The sequence below is a fragment of the Mastigoproctus giganteus genome, chromosome 4 (assembly GCF_048544385.1).
Source record: "Mastigoproctus giganteus isolate SK-2022 chromosome 4, ASM4854438v1, whole genome shotgun sequence".
Lineage (NCBI taxonomy): Eukaryota > Metazoa > Arthropoda > Arachnida > Uropygi > Thelyphonidae > Mastigoproctus > Mastigoproctus giganteus.
Genome location: NC_143578.1, coordinates 157,044,229 through 157,071,973, shown reverse-complemented (window position 1 = coordinate 157,071,973; position 27,745 = coordinate 157,044,229). Strand labels below are relative to the sequence as shown.

The 27,745-nt window shown below is 39.1% G+C and overlaps 1 protein-coding gene across 1 annotated transcript in view; it reads right to left on the bottom strand.

The window, feature by feature from the left end:
* Window positions 1–27,745, bottom strand: part of LOC150087133 (uncharacterized) — a 140,410-nt gene that overhangs the window by 80,218 nt on the left and 32,447 nt on the right. Inside the window, exon 2 of the mRNA XM_090371831.1 lies at window positions 26,880–27,006. Coding sequence (XP_090227957.1) covers window positions 26,880–27,006 — 127 coding nt within the window. The remainder of the gene's footprint in view (window positions 1–26,879; window positions 27,007–27,745) is intronic.

Sequence of the window (27,745 nt, the reverse complement as noted above, 5' to 3'; positions counted from 1 at the left end):
TGACAGATGGACTAAGAAAATAACAGAATGGTATCAAAGAGGAGCTAGAAGAAAACCTGGAAGACAAAGGCAGAGATGGATAGATGAAATTCATGAGTCTTTGGGTAGTAAATGGATGGCCAGTGCTCAAAACAGAAGGAACTGGAAAGTTACTGGAGAGGCCTTCATCCTGCAGTGGATTGAAAATGGCTGATGATGATGATGATGATGAAGGGCTGGTTGAATAGATTTAAAATTCAGGGAGAAGCCGCAAGTGCGTAAGGAGCCGAAACTTTCAAAAAAGAACTTGTTAAAATTATTGAAGAGGGATATTATGTGTTAAACTGTACTTCTCAACAAGTTTTTAACATAGAAGAAGCAGGACTTTTGTGGAAACGAATGCCTAAAATAAGGTTTCATATTGAAAGAAAAAAAAAAAAAAAAACAAGCCAGGTTTCAAAGTGGCGAAGGATCGGTTGACTTTATTGTTGGGGGTAATTAATCTGCGGGGGATTTAAAATTAATACCCCTTTTAGTCTATTTGGAAGAGGGCCAAAGTTCAACCCAAAATCGACACATTTTTCATGATTAAATTCATGATTTTAATTGGAATTTTAAGTTTAATTTTGATACGTAAGTAGTTACCACATAATTATATACGCATGTAATGCAGAATATTTTTTTTTTTTTTTTTTTTTGTAGTTGTTGGCGCATCAGCTTCTGTGGCTATAGCGCACCTCCCAAGGTTTTTGCAGTACTTTGATCCAAGCCCGAGGCGGGATTCGAACCCGCGACCTTTGGGTTGCCAGGCAGGCACTTTACCCACCCGGCTATCCTGGTCGGCAATAATATTTTATATGTACAAATATTTGAATATTAAATATTTTGGCCGACATTTTTGCATCTTTTCACTATCGTTTATTATTGATTAGGAAATATCCTATGGCACCGACCGCATCTCACAAATACATATGTTACCTTATGGAAATGGGGCGCTCGCTTAGCGTGGATTCACTTGGTGCTCTGTTTTTCCAGAACGAATTATCAGCGTTAAGCGGGGGTCACCTGTATATGATATCAAAAGTATTTTTTTCTTCCAGTTCCTTTGTTACTGCACCACAGTATCCAATGATTGTTAGACAAGATTGCACCTTAACAAGTCCATGCTGTGACTGTAGCAGAATTACATTCCTATCTCGGTGGCTCTGCATTACTTCTTTAACCAGCGACTCCATTACTTTCTCTGGAACAGCAGTTAAAATAAGAGGTCTGTAATAACTCATGTCACCTTTTGATCCCCTTTGTGAATGGGGAATACATTCATGCATCCCCAATCTATAGAGACCTACCCTGAATCAGTGCTCTCATAGTTATGGATAAGGATTTGCTTACCTTCTTTGTTGCCTCCCTTAATATAATAGGATGAATCCCATTCATCCCAGGCATCTTTTTTATGTTTAGCTTCAACAATTTCTCTTCCACTTTCCTCTCAGAAAAATCTTTTAGCCCCCCCCTTTACAGTTTAATAAACTTCTGGGTTCCCCTTCCGTAAATAATTCCTGATGTATGAATATATTTGCAAAATACCTACCATAGTAGGCAGCATATAAGTAGACTTTATATTTTAAGACAAAAAAAATACATATTTTTTCATTATACCCAATGTACAAGTCGAGTTATAATTCTGAAACATTTTTATGAAGCATGTGTAGCAAAATTATTCACTGTCGATCTACCTTTGGAATGTATTCCTAGGAGCCAGGCAAATACTGCAGTATTGTTTAGGAGCCTGTATTTGACTCAAGCCCTGAGTCATCGGCACCTTTGGATAGTGCCACATGACTGAAGGGCTGAATCATGTGGCAGCAAATAGGTTAAAGGTAGGCAATTTGCAATTTTCTATTCATTCAAAGTTTTAATCTGCAGCATCTTGTTTTATTTGTTACGTGTATTGCTTTTGTGTGCTTTAAAATGAATATCTCTTCAAAAAAATGAAGTATGACAACAAATTCATGTTGAAAGTTGTAGGATTTTACAAAACTACAAACAATTGTGCAGCAGCCAGTAAATTTTACGTAAGTGAAAAGTTAGTGGTTGACTGGAAAAAGAACAAAGATTTATTAAATAACATGCCTAGGACGAACTGTGCTACAAGAGGAGAAAAACGTTATTAACGCGAGCTCAAATGAATGGGTATCAGCAAAAATCTTTATGAATGGGTATCAGCAAAACGCTAGAGTGAATATATTGTTACTAGAAATGTTGAAGCAATTCAATGGCCAAACTCTAACCGACAAGTAAATTAGAAATTCAAAAGAGGTTTAAGTTAGTACAGATTTTTTATGGAAAGAAAAGGATTGCTATTATGCCAAAAGACAAAAATAGCTCAGAAACTACCAGACGAAATGGAAAATAAAATTACTGATTTTCAGTGATATACAGCCAAATCTCTTTATAGTGTCACTCTTTTTAACATCCCAACACGTTATAATGTCCTATGTGGTTGATCCCATCTAATTTCTCATTATTCTCATTAACCTAATGCTATTTTACATTTGGTATAACGAAATTGAAAATAAAAGGATTTCTCAATAACGACCATAAATTTCTACCTCCTAATTTGAATTTTTACTATTTTTTTGCAATATTCAAGTATAAAAATTACAGAATGCTTTAAATATATTGAGAAAATTGAAAAGCTTGCAACTTTTCAAACTTCAAGCTTTTTGGAGAGAAACCATTTCATGGAGAAATGTTTTCTGAGAGAAATAATTTCTTAAGATTTTCCATGCTCCTTTCTTGCAGTGCGGTAATGAAATGAACATTGGCTAGAAGTTAATTTCACTAGTGCAGTGTATGTTTGTTGGTGTGGCCCCAAGAGAGGGGATAGTTTTGCCAATTGCACATCTCCAGTCCCCATGGGCTGGAGATGCACAAATGTATCCCCAATTCATAAAGGGGTATCAAAGGGTGAAAAAGTAATTACAGACCTGTTAGTTTGATTTGTTCCAGGGAAAATAATGGAGTCAGTGGTTAAAGAAGCATTGCAGGATCATCTAGACAAGACTGCAGTAATAATTCAGACACTGCATGGGAAGTCTTGTCTGACCAATCTTATTGGATACTATGACATGGTCATAGAGGAACTGGATGCAAAAAACAATTCTGATATCATATACTTGGATTTCAGGAAAGCTTTTGATACTGTTGTACATGGAAGACTTGGTACAAATTGGAGCACTATGGCATTAAGGGCAAGTTGCTGCAATGTGTGAAAGGATTGGTTGAGTGGGAGAAGACAGAGTGGAAGACAATGGACACTGCTCTTCATGGACTAATGTTATTAGTGGTGTCCCCCAGGGTGTTGGCCCATTGTTGTTTTGTATATTTATCAATGATATTGATGTCAAAATTTGCAGATGATACAAAAGTTGGCAGGGTTGTTAACAACAGCAGTGACTATGCTGCTGCTGCAACAGGATCTGGAAAAGTTGGGAAAATGGGCTGAGAAGTGGCAATTGAAGTTTAACATTGACAAATGTAAAGTACAGTCAGTCCTTGTATAACACGTGTTTACACTACACAAATTCAATCATACACGATTTATAAATAGGGGAACGATATCGTATATAACACGAACCAAATTCGCTTATGCACGATTCGCCTTCGTGTTTACAATAAATAGCAATCGAATGTGGAATCACCCCCAACTGAATGCAACACAATAGGAATGAAGAGAAGATTCTGAAAATGTATTTGTTTTTTTATATCAGAGAAGGGGAAACACATTTCACCATAATAAGGCAAAAACCCACACAATTCCAGCTATTGGTATTATCAAAAATGCAATTAGATCGAGTTTACTACCAGTTTATAGCAGGTTCCACTGGCAGAAACGCAACTGGAAATTGTTTTTATTGTTTTATGGTAGTAACTCCATGCTGTGTCTGAATTATTGTTGCAGTCTTGTGTAAATGATCCTGCAATGCTTCTTTAACCAGTGGCTCCATTAATTTCCCTGGAACAGAAGTCAAACTAACAGGTCAGCAATTACTTGTGTCACCCTTTGTGAATTGGAGATACATTCGCACATCTCCAGTCCATGGGGACTTCCCCCGAGTCCAAGGATGCTCTCATAATTATGGCTAAGGGTTTGCTTACATCCTTTGCTGTTTACATTAATATAACGGATAGATCCCATCCACCCCAGGTGCTTTTCTTATGTTTAACTTCAATAATTTCTCCTCCGCTTTGCTCTCAGTTACTACAAAATCATTTAACTTCCTGTTAGAGTTTGATAAACATCTGTCCCTCTCCTCCTTGAATAACTCCTCATGTGTGAATGTAGATGCAAAATACTCATTTAGTTTGGCAGCTATCTGAGAATGATTATCTACAGTCAAACTACTGATATAAAGTGGACCAATCTGATTCATCCCCTTCCTTCTAGGGAGGAAGGGGATGAATCAGATTGTATCCTTTGCCAAAGATTTTTCATAATCTGTCTTTGCTTGCCTAACCTTCTTTATGACTTGATTACAGACTAGCTTGTATCTACCATAGGCTTCTGTGTCGCCTGTCAATTTACGTGCATCCTATGCATTTTTCTTCTGTGCCACAAGTCTCATTATTTCATCTGACATCCATTTCGGCCTGAACCTACAGCAGTATTTCTTAGTTGAAACAAAAACCCTAGTAGCTTCCAAAATTACTTCTTTCAATGCTTTCCATTTAGAATTTTATGTTGGTAACATCATCAGCTGATCCCACTCTATAGAACCTAAAAATCTGGTAAGACCACGGTAGTAGCCTTTACAAAAGCAAAAACCCTTCTCTTTACCCATGATTGTAGTTGCATCTTTAAGTAAATCCCAGATCAGTACACTGTGATCACTGCTACCTAGTGGTTCCTTTATCTGTAAATTCTTAATGCATGAATAATAATCAGATCAAGAGTGTTACTCCCTCTTGCCTCTCTAACATGCTGCTGTAGAAAACAATCATCCAATAAATTTACAAAAGCCTTGCTAGTGTGCGAGTGACCAGCCCACAAGTTCCAGTCTATATCTGGGAAGTTAAAATCCCCCATCATAAGACACACTGATTTACTGGCCCACTCTCTTTCTCTGTATAATTGTTCATTGTACTCATCAGAGTCATTCAGTCTATAATAAACTCCTACCCTCATTTTTATTTTCCCAGTGTTTATGTCACACCAAACTGACTCAACATTGCACTGTCCATCTATGTCAACTGGATGCACTTCCTTAGAAGATTTTGTGTGTTTCTTAACTAACAGCATAACTGCTCCTTCCTTCTTATCCTGTCTATCCTTTCTGTACACATTGTACTCCCCAAATTCCAATTCTGCATCCCTTATATCTGAGTGGCACCAAGTCTCTGATATCCCAACAGTATCCACCTTGGATGACTTAACAAGCACTTCAAATTCATCAAATTTGTTTATTATACTCCTAGCATTGGTGTACATGCAAGTATACATGCACCTGTTCTTACTCTTAGTTACTCTAACACAGCCCATGTATTTACTTGTTTCATTACCCCCAGCAGTTCCTGAAATCCCTAGCAACTGGCTTTCTGGGCTGCTGCTCATTCTAATAGAAGCAGTGCAAGAATCATTTCCACCTCTGTCTGCAGCTACTGTTAGTCTATTAGTCTGTGAATCACACCAAGCTAGCAGTTTTCAGACCCACCTAATATTGCCTGAATAGCATCAGCAAATATTATTGCTCCCTTTCTATTTAATTTTATCCCATCCCTGTAGAAACAATCTATCCTGTTAACAAGGAGAAGCTTATTACTTCAAATAGAAAAATGCCAACAACTGGTCACCTTCTGTTAAATTCCAGCACATCCCGGAATTTCTGGTAATGAACTGGCTGATAAAGCTGCAAAAAAATCCTACTTTTTTTTTTTTTTTTTTTATTGATAACCCCAAACACAAGAGGTATTATAGAACCTATAGTAATTAGTACTCTGCTTTAGTTGCAGGTTGAGAAGATGAAAGAAGATATCTGTAGACATTAGACTTGAACTTCTGTAGACTGTAATTTTCAGGAAATATGTATGAAGGAAGGTTGTTCCAGAAAGCAGCAGCTGAATGAATAAACGAGGAAGATAAAATGTTGCTTCTGTGAGTTCGAAGTTGGACAGTAAATGGATGTTGGCTGGTGGTGTTATGAGTTCGGACTGTTGTAAAAAAGAGAGAGAGAGAGAATAGGAATTATAGAAGCCAATTCGGAAGAACAGTGCCCATGGAAGTGTCTATAGCAAAATCATGCAGCAGAAACAGTACATCTATGAGACAGAGAGTGGACAGACTCTGTTAGAGATAAGTCATTAATTAACCTAACTGCCCTCTTCTGAATGGAATCTAGAAGCTTGAGAGGTTTTTGGGGGAGAGCCCCAGATATGGGAACAAAATTTCATTGTAGGACAGATTTGCAATTTGTACAGCGTGAACAGCTGTTTGGAAGAAAAGTAATGCCGAGAGCAAAAGAGAAAAAGCAAGTTTTTTCAGATGCAGAGGAAGCAATATTTGTAATGTGGTTGTACCAAGAAAAATTAGAAGTCAGGGTAATCCCCAAAAGAGATATATCATCTTAGCATTAGCAAAGGCACATGATGCAAGGAAGCAAGCTTATATAGCATCAGCCAAATCCCTTATTTCACCAAAAATAAGCATAGGAGCAGAAGAATCCTTTTTGTGAGATATAAGATAGGACTGAGTTTTAAAAGGATTGAAATCAACTAAGTTGTTTTTGCCCCACTGGAGATCGGCATTTAAGGAATTGGTAGTGGATATTCGAGAAGTTGAAGTTGATTGAGCAGGGCAAGATTTCTCAAATTGGAAGTACAATGCAATGTGCTATCATCGGCAAAACTATGGATAGGATTTCCGGTCAATAGAAGAAGGTCATTAATATACAAGAGGAAAAGATTGGGGGAAAGAACTGAATCTTGGGGGATACCAGCATTAGTGGAGAAGTTAGAAGAAAGAGAGCCATCTACCATCACCCTCAGTGTGTGGTCAGAGAGAAAACTGGATAAACAATTACAAAAAACAGTTGGCAAACCATAAGATTGAAGCGTGTGTAGAAGACCTTTATGCCAAACACGATTGAAAGCCTTTGAGATGTCAACAGCAACTGCTTGTGTTTCATCAGACTTTTCCACTAAATTTGTCCATAAATAGATAACATAAGCCAGAATATCTCCAGTGGATCGACACTGACAGAATCTATACTGGTGATTGTTGATCAAATGGAAGGTTTGGTAGTTAAAGAGTTGGCAGTTAATTGATTTCTTCATGACTTTAGAAAGAGTAGAAGTAATTGCAATGGGATGATAATTGGATCAGAGGGATTTGTCACCCATTTTAGGAACTGTCTGGATATGAACAAATTTCCAAGCAGAAGAAAAAACACCTTTGGAATAAGAATGTGAAAAAAGGTGGCAAAGAACAGGAGTAAGTTCAGGAGCACTTGTTTTGAGAACAAGTAGAGAAATACCACGAGGACCTGGAGCTTTCTTAGCATCAAGATTCATCAAAATCCTTCTGACATCCTTTTCATGGAAGAGCACAAGAGGCATTGAATGGAGTGTGATGGGAATGGTGGGAGGTGTTTTACGAAGCTCATTAATACATTAGTTGGAAGAAAAATGGGATGCCAGCAGGTCAGCTTTATCCTTGGCTGAAGTGACAATAGAACCATCTGGTTTTGACAGAGGTGGGAGCAGAAATGGGCAAAAATTGTGGCCAATAGCTTTGGCAAGAGAACAAATACTCAGTTACCACAGTTACTGTTAGGACAAGAAGCAAGTTTTCTACTCTTAGCTTGTTGAAAATCTAGTTTAGACTGATTAATAACTGCTTTACAATTGTTGCCAACTTTGGTGTATACAGAAAAAGAAACTGAAGAACTGGAAACAAGCCAATTATGATATGCAACATTCTGCTCTTGAACAGCATTAGCATATTCATTGGAAACCCTAGGTTTAGATAAAGGACGAGATTTTAAAGTGGAGTGTGGGAGAAAGGATTCCATTCCTACAAGAATAATAATTTCTCTATCAGAGCAAATGTTTTTGGTCCTTGAGGTTGTCACAGACATTCTGTCAGATATGCCAGACAAGCTGTACTTGCTAACTGGGAGTCTAAATGCTAATGGAACTGATATCCGGGTGATACTCAAGTCAAGAGAACCCAATTTCGGCAAAGTCCGGACGGTCTGTGCCAAATCATGTGCTTGCACCTTCACAATGGTGGCACTGTTGGTAATCCTGGATATAACCCCGTGTGCAAGCACACTGTGGGTGAAAAATCAAGGTGTGAACCAACATAAGCAGGGGTCGAGGTGTAGCACCGACACCACATGGAGGAATTCCGCCCCTCTATGTTACCAGGCAGTACTAGGTGGTAAATGACTCTCATCAACTGATGCAATACCACTACTTTGCTTATTGGAGGCTTGAAGTGGTGAGACCCATGTTTAGTCTCCATTTTTCAATGGAGAGGTTCAGTGAAACACAGGTAGTTGCTCTTGACATCTCAAAGGCTTTCGATCGTGTTTGGCATAAAGGCCTTCTAAACAAATTTCCATCTTATGGTTTGCCAACTGAGTTTTGTAATTGGTTATCCAGTTTTCTCTCTGATCGCTCACTGAGGGTGATGGTAGATGGCTCTCTGTCTTCTAACTTCTCCACTAATGCCGGTGTCCGCCAAGGTTCAGTTCTTTCCCCCACTCTTTTCCTCTTGTATATTAATGACTTTCTTCCATTGACTGGAAATCCTATCCATAGTTTTGCCAATGATAGCACATTGCATTCCACTTTCCATTTTGAGAAACCTTGCCCTTCTCAATCAGTTTCAACTTCTTGAAAATCTGCTACCAATTCCTTAAATGCCGATCTTCAGGTAATTCTCCAGTGGGGCAAAGACAATTTAGTTGATATCAATCCTTCTAACACTCAGTCTTGTCTTATATCTCACAAAAAGGATTCTTTTGCTCCTGTGCGTATCTTTGGTGACACTCCGATTTCTAGGCAAAATGATATATCTCTTTTGGGGATTACCCTGACTTCTAATCTCTCTCGGCACATGCACATTAGAAATATTGCTTCCTCTGCATCTAAAAAACTTGGTATTCTCTTTCGCTCTCAGCGTTACTTTTCTTCCAAACAGCTGCTCACTCTGTATAAATCGCAAATCCACCCTGCCATGGAATATTGTTCCCACATTTGGGGTGGTGCCCCCAAATCCTCTCTCAGGCTTCTTAATTCCATTCAGAAGAGGGCAGTTAGGTTAATTAATGATTCATCTCTAACAGAGTCTCCCCACTCGCTGTCTGATAGATGTACTGTTTCTGCTGCATGCCTCTTCTACAGATATTTCCATGGGCATTGTTCGTCTGAATTGGCTTCTATAATTCCCGCTCTCTCTTTCAAAACAGTCCGAACACGTGCAGCCACCAGCCAACATCCATTTACTGTCCAACTTCAAACTTATAGAATCAACTTTTCATCTTCCTCGTTTATTCATTCAACTGCCGTTTTCTGGAACAACCTTCCTTCATACATATTTACTGAAAATTACAGTCTACAGAAGTTCAAGCCCAATATCAACAAATATCTTCGTTCGTCTTCTCAACCTCCAACCCAAGCATGGTACTAAGTACTGTACATTCTAATACCTCTCGTGTTTGGGATTTACATGAAAGAACAAAAAAAAAAATGTTGACATCAGAAGTTTTGAAACAGTAATCTGACCAAGGAAAGGAAGAAAAGAAATATCGCAGGTCATCCCATTTTGCATTCTTGTAATGCCAAACAACGCGAGAATGGGAATATCCATAAGATAAAGGCTCCACTGGAGAAGAGACAATCAGCAAGTTGTGATCCAAGTTGCCTAAAGGACCACTCACTTCGACCGTGTACGTAGAAGGGTTGTTTGTGGGGAAAAGATTAAGCGTGTTATCTGTGCGGTTACAATTGTCCAGTATTCTGGTAGATAAATGAACAATCTGTGCGTGAACAGTAGTAATTGCAAAAGTCTGAGCATCTCAATCAGCTGGGTCTGTGTGACTAGAGAATGGAAGCCTGCTGAAGTTGTGAACATTAATATCACAAAGGAAAATTACCTCACTGTTAGGAAAGTTTGACTGGAGAAAGTCAAGTTGCGAAGAGAGGAAGTCAAAGAGCTCCAAGTGATTAGTGGAATTGGGAGAACGGTAGAGACAACAAATGAATTTGACAGAATGAGGTAGAGAGATTTTAAGCCAGAGAAGATTGAAAAGAGGAGATTCCAAATTACCAAGTCTCTGACATGGAATAATTGGAACAGACATATGCACATGTACTACCTTTCAGGTGAAAGGAATCATACAGTGAATAATTTGGGCAACTGTGATGAGCAGTGGTTGAATCGACCGATAACTGAGCTTCTGTCAGAAAAAGTACATGGGGTTTGAGAGACTGTAAGTGGAAATGGACATTGTCGAGATTAGAACTGAGACCAAGTATATTTGTGAAATGAACTAAGAAGTGTTTGTGAGGTTTAGATATTTTCGTAGATAAGCTTGCTCTATTAGTTTGACAATTCGTAGTGTATTTAATAGTAAGAAAAGGCGGTGGAGGAACATGCTATATGAAGTAATGAAATTTTTAGATATGGTGTACACACAGTCAGAATATATCCAGATCCTTGACATAACATGGCTTTACAATGTCCCCCGTATACACACTACATGGACTTCCTCCACTCACTATCTGGCAGAGTAGAGGTAGCAAGATAATACACTAGCTGATCCGGAAGCCTTCTAGAGAGTTACCAATAGGTTCGGTCCAGTGTACTAACTAGCGGCCAGCCTGCAAACACCATTTTTGAGCTGTAACCTCGAAATGTAAGGAAGTTTGGATCTCACCATGATCTCCATCATAACCACAAAAGACGTCAGTCTTACTGCCTGATGGAAGAGATGGGGAAGGGTTGACCGGAACTCAGCTCTGGAGACTAATGGGTTCCACCACTTCTAGCCTGCAATAAGCAAAGTGGTGTTATTACACCAGTTGATGAGAGTCATCTACCACCTAGTATTGCCTGGTAACATAGAGGGGCGGCATTCCTCCATGTGGTTTCGGTGCCACACCTCGACCCCTGCTTACGTTGGTTCACACCTGTGTTGTCACCCACAGTGTGCTTGCACACGGGGTTATACTCAGGATTACTAACAGCCCCATCATCATGAAGGTGCAAGCAGAGGGTTTGGCTATCACTGACCATCCAGACTTCTCTGAAATTGGGTCCACCTGACTTGAGCATCACCCGAATATCAGTTCCATGAACATTTTAGACTCACACGTAGTAAGTACAGCTTGTCTGGCATATTAGCATTAGCATTAGCATTAGTAGAGGCATTTGATGCAAGAAAGCAAGCTTATGCAGCATCAGCCAAAAAAAAAAGAAAAAAAAAAAAAAACCCACTTCCACTTCACCCCTCTGTTCGTTCAAAATACCTGTCCAGCTGAGCCTTAAACTTATTTAGGCTATCAACCTCCACTACAAGGGATGGAAGTCTGTTCCACCAACCAACCACCCGCTGGCTAAAGGCAAATTTCTGCACGTCTATCCTACATCTGTCTTTCCTCAATTTGAATTTATGCCCTCTCAGGTGATTTTTCTGAGCTAGAGGAAGAATCCCATCAGCATTGAGCATGCTCACACCATTCAAGGCTTTATACACCTCTATCAGATCACCTCGCTGGTGCCTAGTCTCCAGACACTGTAATTTGCAAAACTTAAGCCTTTCTTCGTAAGAGCACCCCTTTGTTCCATTCACTAATCTTGTTGCCCTTCTCTGTACTCGTTCCAGCAGCTCTACATCCTTCTTGAAATGAGGCCTCCAGACCTGTATACAGTACTCTAGGTGTGGCTTGACCATTGCCTTATACAAGGGAATAATCACTTCCTTATCCCTTCTGGAAAAATTCCTGTATATCATTGACAATACTTATGAGCTACTCTTGCAGCCCATCTGCACTGCTCAGAGAACTTCATATCTGCCTGCACAACCACCCTCAAGTCCGTTTCATTCTCTACCACTGTCAGTGTAGTACCACAGAGTTGATACGTTGCTCTGGGGTTGCTGTTTCCCATGTGTAGCACTTTACATTTGTCAATTATAAACTTCATTTGCCACCTCTCAGCCCATCTGCAACCTTTCCAGATCCTGTTGCAGTAACATAGTGTCAGTAATGTCCTTGACAACCCTGCCAACCTTTGTATCGTCTGCAAACTTGGACATTAAGCTCGATATACCATCATCAATATCATTTATAAATACAGAAAACAATAATGGACCCAACACTAAGCCCTGAGGGACTCCACTAATAACATTAGTCCACGATGAGCAGTGTCCATTGATTACCACTCTCTGTCTTCTCCCCCTCAACCACCCCTTTATCCATAGCAGCAATTTGCCTCCAATGTCACACTGCTCCAATTTGTGTAGCAATCTTCCATGTGCAACAGTTATCAAAAGCCTTTCTAAGATCCAAGTATATAATATCAAAGCTATTCCCTGCATCCAGTTCTTTTGTGACTGCATCATAGTATCCAATCAAATTGGTCAGGCAAGACTTCCCCTTAACAAAACCATGCTGTGTCCGAGCTATAACTGAAGTCTTGTCTAAATGATACTGCAGTGCTTCTTTAACCAGTGCCTCCATTAATTTTCCTGGAACAGAAGTTAAGCTCACAGGTCTATAATTACTTGTGTCAGCCTTTGATCCTCCTTTGTGAATTGGGGTCACATTTGCACATTTCCAGTCTATGGGTACCTCCCCTGAGTCCAAGGAAGCTCTCATAATTATGGCTAAGGGTTTGCTTACTTCCTTTGCTGCCTCCTTTAATATAACTGGATAGATCCCATCCACCCCAGGTGCCTTTCTTGTGTTTATCTTCAACAGTTTCTCCTCCACTTTACTCCCAGTTATTTCAAGATTCTGTAGCTTACTGCTAGAGTTGAATACACCTCTGGCATTCCCCATATCTGAGAGAATGTCTGCGACAGCCTCAAGGACCATAGCATAACTACCTTAGATTTAACCAATATTGCTGATCCAGCCTCAGACTATCCACAAATCATTCATGGTACATGTCTATCAGAATGGATGGCACTATGGCACTCTCACACAAATAATAAACTCTTTCAATTGGAAAAGGATCTGATAATTTAGCACTCCAGTGTCTGTACATCAAGGAGAGAAGAAATAGTCCTTTCAAGAGTAAGAATAGGTCATACCCATCTGACCCACCTTCATTTACTCACAGGAAATGATCCTCCAATGGAGGATCATTTCCTGTGAGTGTCAACAGTGTCCACATTTTTCTGTAAACCTTACTCCTAAACACATTCTCATTGAATGCCCATCTATGAACAAGACAGAAATTCAACCCTGCTACCACTGGTTAATCTTTGTAAACCAATATTTCTAGAGACTCTCATATCTCTGAATTTTTCAACTTCCTGTTGAAAGGAAATTGGAGTTTTTAATCATTTCTGATTCAGTTTTTTCTGACTTTATGAGAATTTCTCATTTCTTTATACAATAAATGAAGAGCATTATAGCCAAAGCTGATTATGCGGCATCAAACTGCCAAAACAACAACGTAAGTTGACCAACAATTTCAAGGGTCATATTTCAGCTAGGTTTAAGAAAGCCAACATGAAAAAAACAGCTAACTACAGGAAACTGACCAAACAAACTGGTTTGCTGCTAATGCAGTTTATCCCTGCATTCTCAGTAAACAGATGGTGCATGTTATCGGTATTGGCAGTTATTTGTTATTTGGTTTTTTTTTTAGGAGCATTAGCAATTAAGGCCATATTGCTCCGGGATATGCGTTGGTCGTTCCCTGACCTTTCCGCATCCTCCGTATTTGGTGGTGATGGGCTTGAACCCTGGTCTAATCAAGAAGCGTGTGCTGTGCACTGCTGCTCCTTCCCATCTGGCTACGGAGGCGCCCGTAGTGGCAGTAGAAGTTGAGAACAATATACTGATTGACATGTAGGCATGACAGATGACGTAATGATTAGTTTTTTCTCATTATTGAAAGCAGATTATTGGAGTTCATGAGTGTTTTTGCTATTAAAAAAAACCATATTACAGAGTTCTTTGTACGTTTTTAAGGTTAGGTTTCCTAACCTAACCTTTAAGTTTGGGTTAGGAAAAAAGGAAAAGGTTTACCAGTTTTGGCTAAATTCAAAAATGGGTGTGCACTCAAAACTGTCGGTGTTTTTTAATTGTGTGGGTTGTATTTAGTGTCGGTTTTTTTTTATAGACTTTAATTTTTGGCTAGTTAAAAAAGGTTAGGTTATGTTACCTTCAGAACAAGGTTCACACTCCAGTGTAACATAACCTAACCTTTTTTTACTAGCCAAAAATGAAAGTCTATTAAAAAAACCCACACTAAAAACAACTCACACAATTAAAAAATGCAGACAGTTTTGAATGTGCAACCTATTCTGAATTTAGCCACATATCATAATGTCAATCAATCACTTAATGCTATGATGTTATCGTTTGTTGTGTTCACCAGTACATCGTCTGTCATGCCTGTGTGTCAATCAATATATTGTTCTTGACTTCTACTGCCGCTGCCGACAACACACACGCTTACTGAGAATGCAGTGAGAAACTGTAGTAGCAGCAAACCGGTTTGTCCAGCATATTTCAAATTTCAAGTCTCGACTTATATGATGACCAATAGGGTATTTAATTTGTAAGCAATCTAAGCAGACACACTGAAGTCAAGTGGACCAATGTGATTCATCTCCTTCCTTTTATTGTTAATATTAGTAAAGAAGTCTTTGTGCTTTTGTTTGCATTCTTTGTCAATGACTTCTCATTATCTGTTTTAGGTGACCTAACCTCCTGTGTGCCTTGAATGCAGACTAGTTTATATCTACTGTGGGCTTCTTTATCATCTGATAATTTATATGCATCACATGCATTTTTCTTCTCTGCCACTGGTCTCATCAGTTCATCTGACATCTATTCATGTCTAAGCATTGAACATTATTTCTTAGTTGGTATGAAAAGTCTACACGCAGCGCTAGACAGAGAACAATATCAAAACGAAGTCGCAAACGCCATTCGGCAGCATTAAAGAAGAGAAGAAGAAGAAGGTATGAAAAGCCTAGTAGTTTCTACAATTACTTCCCTGAATGCTTCCCATTTAGGATTTGCTGTTCATAGTAGCATCATAAGTTATTCCTACTGCATAGAATTTAAAAACTGATTGAGACGACTCGAATCACCCTTATGAAAGCAAAAGCTCTTCCCTTTACCTTCAATAGTAGTTATGTCTTTAAGTAAACCCCACATCAGTACACTGTAATCACTGCTATCCAGTGAGTCTTTTACCTGCAGATTCTAAATGCATGAATAATCGTTGCTGATAACTAGATAAAAAGTATGACTTCCTCTTGTTGCCCCTCTAATGTGCTGCTCTAGTGAACAATGATTCAATAAATCCATAAAATCTTGCTGGTGTGTGAATGACCAAAACACACACATGCAACTTCCAGTCAATGTCTGGAAAGTTAAAATTCCCCATTATAAGACATTCTTATTTTACTGGCCCATTATATTTCTCTGTATAGTTCTTTGTTATACTCATCAGTCATTAGGCTTATAACACACTCCTGCTCATTTTCATTTTCCCAGCTCTTATATCTCACCATACTGATACAACACTGCATGGCCACCCATTTCAACTGGATACACTACCTTAGATTTAATATGCTTCTTAACTAAGAGCATATCCCTCTTCCTTCCTGTCCTTTCTTTACACATTGTACTCCCCTACATAAAAATTCTGCATCCCTTACATCTGAGTGACCATGTCTCCAATATCCCTACAATGCATTTAATGACTTAGTTGGAACTTAAAATTCATCATTTAAAGGTAGAAATTGCACATATACTGACATGTATACTATGCTCCTAACATTAGTGTACATTCAAGTATGCGTGTAATATGTGCACCTGTTCTTACTCTTAGTTACCCTAACACAGCCCATGTATTTACTTGTTCCATGATGATCCACAGCAGAGCTTGAAATCCTCAGCCCTTGCTTTCACGACTGCTGCATGTTCCAAAACATGCAGTGCAATGATCACTTTCACCTCTGCCTGTGACTCTAGTTAATCTAGTAGTCTGTGCTATCCCTCCAAACTAGCAGTTCTCCATCCCAATTAACACTGTCTTGACAGCATCAGCAAATATTCTTCACCCCTTCTATTTAAGGGCATCCCATTCCTCTAAAAAGAGTCCCTCCTGTTAACAAGCAGAGAATACACTGAGAAAAATTATTTCCCATTACCTTGCACAGTCTTTCCAGGGGCTGAGTTCATAAACAAAGCTCTCAACATGTACCACCACCTATCATGTCTGGACATAATTTTGGATACTTTCAAATAATTAAATCCTAAATTTTGACTTTTTTCCCAACATTGCCCTGTACTTGTCTTAGATTTCCTACTTTTAATATAATTTGTGCTAGTGTGTAGAACATGGAAGTTTGCACATATACTGGCATAAATCACAACTCTGGTGCTGGTAACTGCTTTACAGGCAGAGTAGTGATTTACAATCGTGCCCAGTCGTCATCCGTTATTTTACCCAATGTATATATACTCAGCACACCATTCACTGACTATCTGATGAAGGGACACTTCACTCCGAAAGCTTCTATTTATTACTTTTTAATTATATATATTTTAATGCTTTTATGTAATTTATCGCTTTTAACGTTACTACTTTATATATATATTTATTTATTTATTTTAATAAAGTTTAACTTAAACCAGTCTGTTGGTCGTTACTAGAAATTATATAAATAAATGGAAGTTTGTTCCAACAACCACCTACCTGTTTGGCCTCAGCCAGTGGATGGCTGAAGCCAAATAGGTAGTTGATTTTTGAACAAACTTTCATCTGTTGTTGTGGAAGTGGCTAGTTTGGATAAAGAACTAGACAAATTATTGGATGGGATGGCAGGTGATGTGGGAGCATTTTTTTTAATTTTTTTTTCTGATGCTTTATAAGCTTGCTTTCTTGCATCATATTAGCATTAGCATGAGTAGAGGCATATGATGCAAGAAAGCAAGCTTATGCAGCATCAGCCAAAGGAAAAAAAAAACACTCCCATTTCACCCCTCCGTTCGTTAGAAATACCTGTCCAGTTGAGCCTTAAATTTATTTAGGCTATCAACTGCCACAACAAGGGATGGAAGTCTGTTCCACCAACCAACTACCTGCTGGCTAAAGGCAAATTTCCGTACATCTGTCTTTCCTCAATTTGAATCTATGCCCTCTCAGGTGATTATTCTGAGCAAAAGGAAGAATCCCATCAGCATTGAGCATGCTCAAACCATTCAAGGCTTTATACACCACTACTGCTACTACTACTAATAATAATAATCCTACATTCTTTTATTGGAGTCAAATATATGTTTTAATTTGTTGCAGATGGCCGGCAGAGTTTATGAAGTGTTATAAAATCCCTGGCAAGATTGTGCAAGGCACATGTAGAATTTTTCTCATCATGGTTTGTGCTTGTTAACAGGAGAGACTGCTTCTACATGGATGGGATACACTTAAATAGAAAGGGTGCAAGAATATTTTCTGATGTTATTGAAGCAGTCAGAAAACTGATAGTTCAGGGGAATACACAGACTAATAGATTAACAATAGCTGCAGGCAGAATTGAAAGTGATTCTTGCACTGCTTCTATCGGAACGAGTAGCAGCCTGAAAAGCAAGGTGCCGGGGATTTCAAGGGCTGCTGGGTGTCATCATGGAACAAGTAAATACTTTGTGTGTTAGGGTAACCAAGAGTAAGAACAAGTGCATGTATACTTTCATGTACTCCAAAGCTATGAGTACAGTAAATAAATTTGTTGAATTTGAAGTGCTGATCAAGATATCAAATGCAGATATTGTTGGGATATCAGATACATGGTGTCACTCAGATAAAAGGGTTACAGAATTTGAATTATGGGCTTTTAGTTCAGAAGCACATAAAATCTAAGGCAGATTATGAGAAGCCTCTGGCATAGAATGCAAAGAAAAGTAACAAAAACTTCTTCACTTATGTTAACAGTAGAAGGAAGGGATTGAATCACATTGGCCCACTTATTGACACTTATTATTAACTGTTGTTGACCCCCTGCTCAGTTTGCTGACAAACTAGATATTGTGTGCTGACATTCACCAGGAAGAATTCTTTAGGGAAGGGGGTGCCAGAAGTTTATGAACCTCTGACAGAGAGCAAAATGCTTTTGTGATAACTGACAGGAAAGTGAAAGCAAAATTGTGAAGCATAAAAAAGGAACCTTAGGTGGATGGGATCTGCCCACTTATGTTAAGGTAGGAAGAAGAGGAGGTAAGCACACCTTTAGCCATAATTATGAGAGCATGCTTAGATTCGGGAGGAAGTCCCTATGTACTGGAGATGTGGGAATCTGTCTCCGATTCACAAAAGTAGATTAAAAGGGAACATAAGTAATTACAGAAACCTGTCAGCTTAACTTCTGTTCTTGGGAAAATAACAGAGGTTAATTAATACTGGTTAAAAAAGTAATGCAGGACCATCTAGACAGGAGTGCAATTATATAAAGCATCAAAGAAATGATGCACAAAGAAATATGCACAAAGAAATGGTGCAAAACTAGAAGAATTCTTCCTAGCCACAGGCCTCCAAGTAATAAACCGACCAGATCAACTTCCAACTTACAGCGGCCCCCTTTGGGAGAGCACTATAGATGTTACAGCAGCCACCCCAGACATTGCCAACAAACTAGCCAAATGGACTGTACAAGAAGCCTGGACCACGTCGGACCACAGAGCGATATCATTTTCTCTGGTTCGCTCTGTGGAACGGACCCCTCCGATCCCACGAGATGTGATACGGTACAATTCAAAAAAGGCAGACTGGCAACGTTTTCGGACTGAGCTAACAAGAAGACTCCCTGAAGACACTCCACTCCCTGAAGCACTCCCTTCAGACGATTGTGTACAGATTATTACCACTGCCATAAGATCTGCATGTGATCTCTCCATCCCACGCAGAAGGCCCTCCGATATGCAGTTCCCTGGTGGAATCCCCAACTACAGGATCTCAGAAGAAGAGTCCACCATGCAAGAAAAATGTTCCAGCAGGCTCGATCAAGGCTACCTCCCCATGAGGTAGATGCCGCCAGGGAGGCTTATCGCATTGTCAGAAATGAATACACAAAGCTAATTCGTAAAAGTAAAAAGCAAACGTGGCAAACCCTGGTATCCACTTCTGGGAATAAGGACCCCTGGGGCATAGTTTTCAAGATCGTAACAAACAAGCTGCCGCGAGGAGAGGTACTCGATACGACACTAAAGATGGATGGCTCCTCTACTTACACCTGGAAGGATAGCATTAACAATATTCTAGACACCATTTATCCCATTGAAGCTGCAGCTATGACTCAACAACAACAAGAAATAGTAGATGAAAATCACAACTATCATCCTGCCTCTGTGGAATCCCCCTTCACTAACATTGAGATGGACTTGGCAATAAACAAAATGAAAGTAGGAAAAACACCTGGTGCTGATCTGCTGGAAGTGGATGTGGTTAAAAAATTTGCAGAATGCTATCCTGTTACTCTCCTAAGCCTTCTAAATAGGTGCCTGACAGAAGGCACATTTCCAACATCCTGGAAAACGGCAACCTTGAAATTTATATTGAAAAATCCCGACAAGCCACCACAAATTCCAACCTCCTACCGCCCGATTGCCTTGCTCTCTGTAATGGCCAAGCTACAAGAACGCCTGCTCCTATTTCGCTTAACCGCCAGATATGAAGAACAAAAACTTCCAAGTGACAAGCAATTTGGATTCAAAGCAGGTAGCAGCACAGAAGATGCCATTAACAGTTTAATCACTCAAGCAACTCGCACAGCCTTTAAGTACTCCCTTGCAATCATGGTAGACTTCGCTGGGGCCTTTGATCGACTATGGTGGCCCAGTGTTCTTCGGAGGCTTCGGCAATCAAATGTTTCCAACAACCTATACAACAGTTTAAGGTCATATTTAACTGGTAGAAAAGTCCAAGTTACCAACAGATTCCAGACAGTGACTAGGTACATCGATCGAGGCTGTCCACAGGGCTCTGTGCTTGGCCCTTTCCTCTGGTCTATTGTCCTGGATGAGTTCCTGGGCATGGACCTGGGAGGTGTTGAGCCCTTGGCCTTCGCGGATGATCTTGTCCTTTTGGTATGTGCTAACACCAGGACGAACTTAGAGAAAATGGCAAATGGAGCACTGGTAAAACTTCAGAACTGGGCAGCCCTGCACAACCTTACCATTTCAGGAGAGAAAACAAAGTCCATACTCCTTAAAGGCAGACTACAAATCACAAGACCACCTACAATAAAATTAAACTTTATGCCCATACGGCTGCACGCTGAAGTCAAGCTCCTAGGTATCTTCTTAGACTCGGGGCTTACCTTCCACCACCACCTAAAGTATCTAGCCAACAAAATTCAAAGGTACAGTGCTATGATAAGGCGGGTCAGCAGGGCAGACTGGGGGCTGAAGCACAAAGCTCTTACTCTGATATACCAAGCGGCATACGTGCCAATTGTCTGTTATGGTGCCTCCATCTGGTACCGAAAAGCCATCCTAGCAAGAAATAAACGTAAGCTGGATTCAATCCAGAGGTTCATGCTCCTTTCAATTTGCAGGGCATGCCGCACCGTCAGCACCTCTGCTCTGCAGGTATTAACTGGATGTCAGCCACTATACTTAGAAGTGGTTAAAAGAAGGCTTTTTTATCACTTAAGGAAGGGAGTTCCAACCCAACTGCTAAATTTTCAACTTGACACCACAAACGGCACCAGGCAGGAAAGACAACGGATAACCAAACATCTACAAGAGATATGGCAACATGACTGGGACACTACAACAAAAGGGGCCATCACAAAACGATTCCTTCCATCCATAAGTTCAACTCACCCAGAACCTCCACCCTGGTTTTCGCCTGGCCTCCATGTGACCTTTATCATCACCGGCCATGGATCCTTCCAACAAAAACTGACCGCCATGGGAATCGAGAATGACCCACGTTGCCACTGCGGCGAAGAGGAGTCCTGGGGGCACCTCATGTATGAGTGCCCCAGCTACGACAACATTAGGCTTAAATTCCTCACCACAATACAGAGAAACCCTCGCAATCAAGAATTCACTCTGCTACTCGAGGAAGATACCTATAAGGCATTAACCACCTATGCACAAGAAACATTTGCACTTAGGCGAGCTAAGATTGCAGAACTCAGAGCCCAAGAACTAAACCGGACCGGCGTGGGATAACTCTCCATTCCCCCGGAAAAAACGCAGACATAATTATGCAAACCCTAATAGGGTAGGATCCACTGCAGGCACCATCCAAGGTGCGGGATGCTGGCACTCCTCGGAGTGCGGGATTTAAAAGTCATCGCAAACCCGAAATGGGTAGGATATACTGCTGGCACCGATCTAGGTGCGGGATTGCTGGCACCGATCTAGGTGCGGGATTGCTGGCACTGACCTCAGTGCGGGATCTACAGGCACTATGCCATTGACAATTACACAGGGGCACCTGTCCCCTGTGACTTTTAAACCCACACTCTTTCCTATACTTCGCCTAAATTAGGGTGGATTTATTCTCCCCTGTCAACCCACCCAAATTCATTCTCCCTCAAATCCTCTCTTTTTCTATGCTCCTCTCTCTCTCTTCCCTTTTTTTTTTTTTTTTTTTTTAATCTGTTACTTTATTTTACTTAATTTTTTAATTAATTTATTTATTATTTTTTTATTTTTATTATTATTATTATTTTTTTTTTATTTATTTATTTTTTTTTATTTTATTATTTTTTTTTATTTTTTATTTCTTTTTATTTATTTATTTACTTATATTACTTTTTATTTTTATTTATTTTATTTATTTTTTATTTTATTTTTTTTATTTTTATTTTTATTTATTTTATTTTTTTTTTTTTTGGCTCCGTCAGGAAGCTCAGGCAACCCTGGCGGAGGCCAGCCAGAGTATAATGGGCAGCCTGGCTCACCTCCCAGTGGTGGTGGTGGGCAACGTGGGGTTCCCTTAGGGGCCTTGCGGCTAAGCAGCCAGAGACAGAACAACAGAACACAGCACAACTCTGTCACAAACCAGACACCACACTGTTTCTGGCTTTTACAGAGATTCTGTAAATTCTTCACAAAGTACCATGGCGCAGATGTGGGAAACCACCGGTGGCGCCTTCCACAAAACACTATGCCACTATGCCACTATATAAAGCATCAGCTTTATATAATTACACTCCTGCAGTCATGGCATGGATTTGTTAAGGGGTGATCTTGTTTGACCAATCTGATTGAATACTTATGATGAAGTAACAAAGGAACTTAATGCAAAAAATAATTTTCATGTCATATACTTGGATTTCAGAAAAGCTTATAATACTGTTGCACATAAAAGACTTGCTGGACAGTTTGGAGTAGTTCTGTATTAAGGGAAAGTTACTGCTTTGGATAAAGAGATGACTGAGTGGGAGAAGACAGAGACACTGCTCTACCTGGGAGACTCCACTAATATTATTAATGGAGTCCTCCGAGTTCAGGGCTGAGCCCATTCTTGTTTTCTATATTTATTAGATATTGATAAAGGTATATCAGCCTTAAGTTTGCAGATGGAAAGAAAGGTTGGTAGGGTGGTTAATGGCAGTAATCAAGGTAAGCTACTTCACCAAGATCTAGAAAAATTAGGCAGATGTGCTGAAAAATAGCACTTGAATTTGACACATGTAAGGCACTGCTTATAGATAGTTGGTAAGTTAATCAGGAATTAACATACCAACTGTGTTGTACTACACTCAAGGTAATGGAAAATAAAAAAGACCTAGAGCTAAGTGTGCAGACAAATAAAATAAGAAGTTCTTGTATCAGTGTATTCTAGCTTTTATCAGTGTAGGCAGGTTTCTAGGATAGCTTATGGGATTTTGTCAATGATGTACAAGAACTTTGCTAGCAGGGGTAAGGTGGCGATTATCTCTTTTTAAAGGGCTATGGCTAGGCTATATCTTCAGTACTGAATACAGGTATGGAGGCCTCATTAAGAAAGATGTAGATCTGCTGGAATGGGTGCAGAGAAGGGCAAAGAGATTGGTGAGGGAAACAAATGGGTGGTCTTTGCAAGAAAGCATTCAATTCTGCAAATTGCAGCATCTGGAGACTAGGCTCTTGTGAGGTGATCTGACTGAGGTTGTTAAGGATTTGAATAGATTGAGCAAGCTCAATGTTGATGACATTATTGTTCAGACCACACACACACGAGGAAGATAAATTGAAATTGAGGAAGGATTATTTCAGGATAGATGTGTGGAAGTTTGCTTTCAACCAGCAGATGGTTTATTGTTGGAATATACTTCCATGTGTTGTGTGGAAGCAGGTAGTTTGAAGAACTAGGCAAACTATTGGAGAGGATGGACAGGTGAGGCAGTTAGTGCTTTTTTTTTTTTTTTGGCTGATGCTTTATATGTTTTCTTTCTAGCTTTGTGGCATTATTTGCCACTACTAACACTAGTACTAATAATAATAATAATTATTATTATCATTAGCCATATGGTGCAAGGAAGTCTGAGGTTTTTTCTGCACCAGCCAAAAAAAAAAATTTCTGAGTTACCCTGTGAGAGAGAGAGAGAGAGAATAAGAGTCAGAAATAGAAGGGAATCACCAAGGAAGAGAAGAATGATGATATCCAGCTCAGGACCCTGGGTGTGCCAAGCCCATACTCACCAGACGTGAGTGCCCCTGGGGTTAATAATAACTGAAGGAATACAAGTTGGTAAAAATTATGCCGTCTTATAAATTACCATGTTTATTCCTTCTAGGATCACCTACCTCACAGAACTGTCAAACAGGGTGCTGAGAGATAAGACTGAGAATAGGCTCCATTTGGTAAATACTGTATAGAAGATTTCCTAAGATTGATCAACTTAGTAAATCAGCTAAGTTAAAAATGCATGCCTTAACTCTCCACCTGGCATATGTCACTTTTATACAATCAAATATAATAAAATTATCTGGTATATCTTTCCCCATTAGTATTCTCTAGATTATCATACAGTATTTTGTTTTCATTTTTATATACTATGTATGACAAGAAATGAATTTTTATTTAGCATTTAACAGATGTCCTGAGAGAAAAACAATCTTATTTCTTGTACTAAAGTCATATATTCATCTGGTGTCTGTGAAATGCCATCACAAGCTATCTAATCTTGTTGCAGAGCTTTGGTTTTTCCAGCTTCACAGAAACTAAACACGAACAGTGACAAAAATACAGATGTTCATATTGCAATGCCAGATGCAATGCAAGTGCCTGTGTTTCACTTTGGAGGACAAGTAACCAGATACGATGCTGAAGGAAGTGCTTCTGTTTCAAAACTAGTTTATTATTAATGTTTATTAATATTCATATGATGCAAGGAAGCCTGAGGCTTATGCTGCACCAGGGAAAAAAAAAAAAAAAAAAAAAAGTTCCCGAGTAACCCTGAGAGAGAGTCAAAAGTAGAAGGGAATCACCAAGAAAGAGAAGAATGATGATATCCAGCTCAGGACCCTGGGTGTGCCAAGCCCATACTCACCAGATGTGAGCCCCCGGGGTTAAATTTATTTAACAGAGAGATACAAATGCTTGCCTACTCAGATCCCATTGATAAAATAAGACGAAATGTATGCAAAGCACAAACAGGTTTAAAACTTTTCAGGCAATAACAAGGTATCAACAAATTAGTAGCAGCAGCAATTGACAGCAACGACAAACTGCTGATATCAAAATAGCAATTTGACACTGAATATGACTGCTACATGTTTGAACCTTGCAAAGTCAACTGTAGCCAATGTAGTGAAGAGGTGGAAATCCATGGTGATGCAATGATCAGGTAGGCCAAAAAATATATGATGGACAAGAATTTCCATTCCTTAAGGAAAGGGAAGAAAGTAAAGTGAGCAATGTCCTTGGATAATGTTACATTGCAGCATTATTACATGAATCAGTGTATAGGTGTATGCCAAGCCCATACTCACATCTGGTGAGTATGGGCTTGGCACACCCAGGGTCCTGAGCTGGATATCATCATTCTTCTCTTTCTTGGTGATTCCCTTCTACTTCAGACTCTCTCTCTCTCTCGGGGTAGTACAGAATTTTTTTTGGCTGGTGCACCATAAGCCTCAAGCTTCCTTGCACCATATGGCTAATAATAATAATGTGGAACGTATGCCTGCATGCCCAAAATTCAGATCCAATTTTTTTACATACGTACTCCTTAAATTCCAACAAAATCAAGGATGCAAATCGAAAGTCAAACTGTACTAAAGGAATATTAAAATTCACACTTACATCACTTTGATAGCAGTTTAAATTTTCTACTTTTCCTTTTTTTGGGATTTGCATATTCTGTTTTTAGCCATTTGCAATAAAATCTACAAGCAGAGCCCAAAAATCAAAATAAATTTTTAAAAAATAAAATATATTTCCAATATATGGTCAAACTTCCTAAATACATAAACCTCAAAACCTGATCACTGCTGGTCATGGAATATCTGGATTTTGAGTGGTCATATAAAAACATGAAAAAAAATATTGAAAATAATATCATCAGAAAAAAAACATTTCTGCAACTTACTGTACGTTGTCATGTACAAGTGTACCATTTTTTCAACAGGAAAACATATAGCATATACTACACAGTACAGTAAAGACAAAATTAATTATTTCACCTAAAATATGCCATATTTTATACAGTATATTTTGGAAGGAGCAAAAAGCAAAGGTTTTGAAAGTCATTAACTGATGTCTTGACATCTGGTGTCTTTCCCAATAGAAATTCTTCCACAATAAACAGAAAAGGAACTGTATGCGAATTTTGAAAGGCCACAGTCCTCCAGGCTACTTTTCTGTTAGAAGCATACAAGCAAATACAAATGGATGAAAGTTGCAGTGTCAAAGCTGCTTAAATGACGATTTAAAAGTCATAAAAATATTCATCAAACAGTAAACATGTTTAGCAAATCATTACTCAATCTAATGTTTCATGTATAAATTGTGAAACTCAGAAACTGAGTGATCCATTGCTTATTATCTATAACTTGCTAATCTTGCACACAAATAGCAATTAGACAATTCCACAACTTAGCCAATTTCTTGATGTTGTTGGAGCATGGTGAAAACTTATGGCTCCAAGATGAAATGTCCACCTTGTACAATTAATGCTGATTCATTGCTTTGGTCAAAGAATCTTCTGCTGGGAAATAAATTTGCAAATTTGGTGGTTTGCTAGATACTCTAATTTTCCTAAGCATTGCAGGAATATCAGTGGAGCTGGATAGTGAATAGACAGATTTGATTAGTTTAATTGTGCTCAGCTACAGCTGTCGGAAGAGTTTACGACTTCATTGTAACTGTTTTATTGCAACTGATAAAATAATCATTGGTTGGTTTATTAGTGTGATTGATATGATAAACCAATCATACCAATTCCCGAACACATTACCCTAGGACCATGGCCATCGCATCCACTTTCTGACAGGTTAGCTAGAGGGAAAAGGAGACAGTTTTCTGTGAAGTAGTTATGAGGATTCAGACTGCCATGAAAAATGTCCCACTAAGAATTAATGGAAAGAAATTTGCATGTATGTTTGTTCCAGTGCCTATATATGAGTATTTGCACCACCACTCACCTATCTGTAAGTGATAAAATAACAAAAAATAAAGGAAATGAAATGAAATTCAGCCTTACCATTTGATGACTTAAGTGTGTCATAGTGAGCTCCAACTACAAGCATTCCATCTTCTAATTTGCCTCGGTGGCTCCCAGGAAGGACACCAACAATATTCACTCCTTTGTGTTCCGGATGTGTTTCCCACTAAAAAGTTAATAATTACATGTATATTTAATTAATCAATACTAGTTTACTTTTTACTTAGTTTCTTAAATTGGAATTACTTAATATATGATAAACAATTTAAGAAATGCACACATTGGGCAACATTTCAGGTGTGTCCTGTTGTCAAATTTTTATTCCAGTAATTATTCTAATCTTGAATTTGTAAAACTAATTAGCATTAGTAGAGGCATTTGATGCAAGAAAGCAAGCTTATGCAGCATCAGCCAAAAAAAAAATAAAGTAAAATAAATAAATAAAAAATAACCACTTCCACTTCACCCCTCTGTTCGTTCAAAATACCTGTCCAGCTGAGCCTTAAACTTATTTAGGCTATCAACTTCCACGACAAGGGATGGAAGTCTGTTCCACCTACCAACCACCCGCTGGCTAAAGGCAAATTTCCGCACATCTATCCTACATCTGTCTTTCCTCAATTTGAATCCATGCCCTCTCAGGTGATTATTCTGAGCAAGGGGAAGAATCCCATCAGCATTGAGCATGCTCAAACCATTCAAGGCTTTGTACACCTCTATCAGATCACCTCGCTGGTGCCTAGTCTCCAGACACTGTAATTCACAAAACTTAAGCCTTTCTTCGTAAGAGCACCCCTTTGTTCCATTCACTAATCTTGTTGCCCTTCTCTGTACTCGTTCCAGCAGCTCTACATCCTTCTTGAAATGAGGCCTCCAGGCCTGTATACAGTACTCTAGGTGTGGCC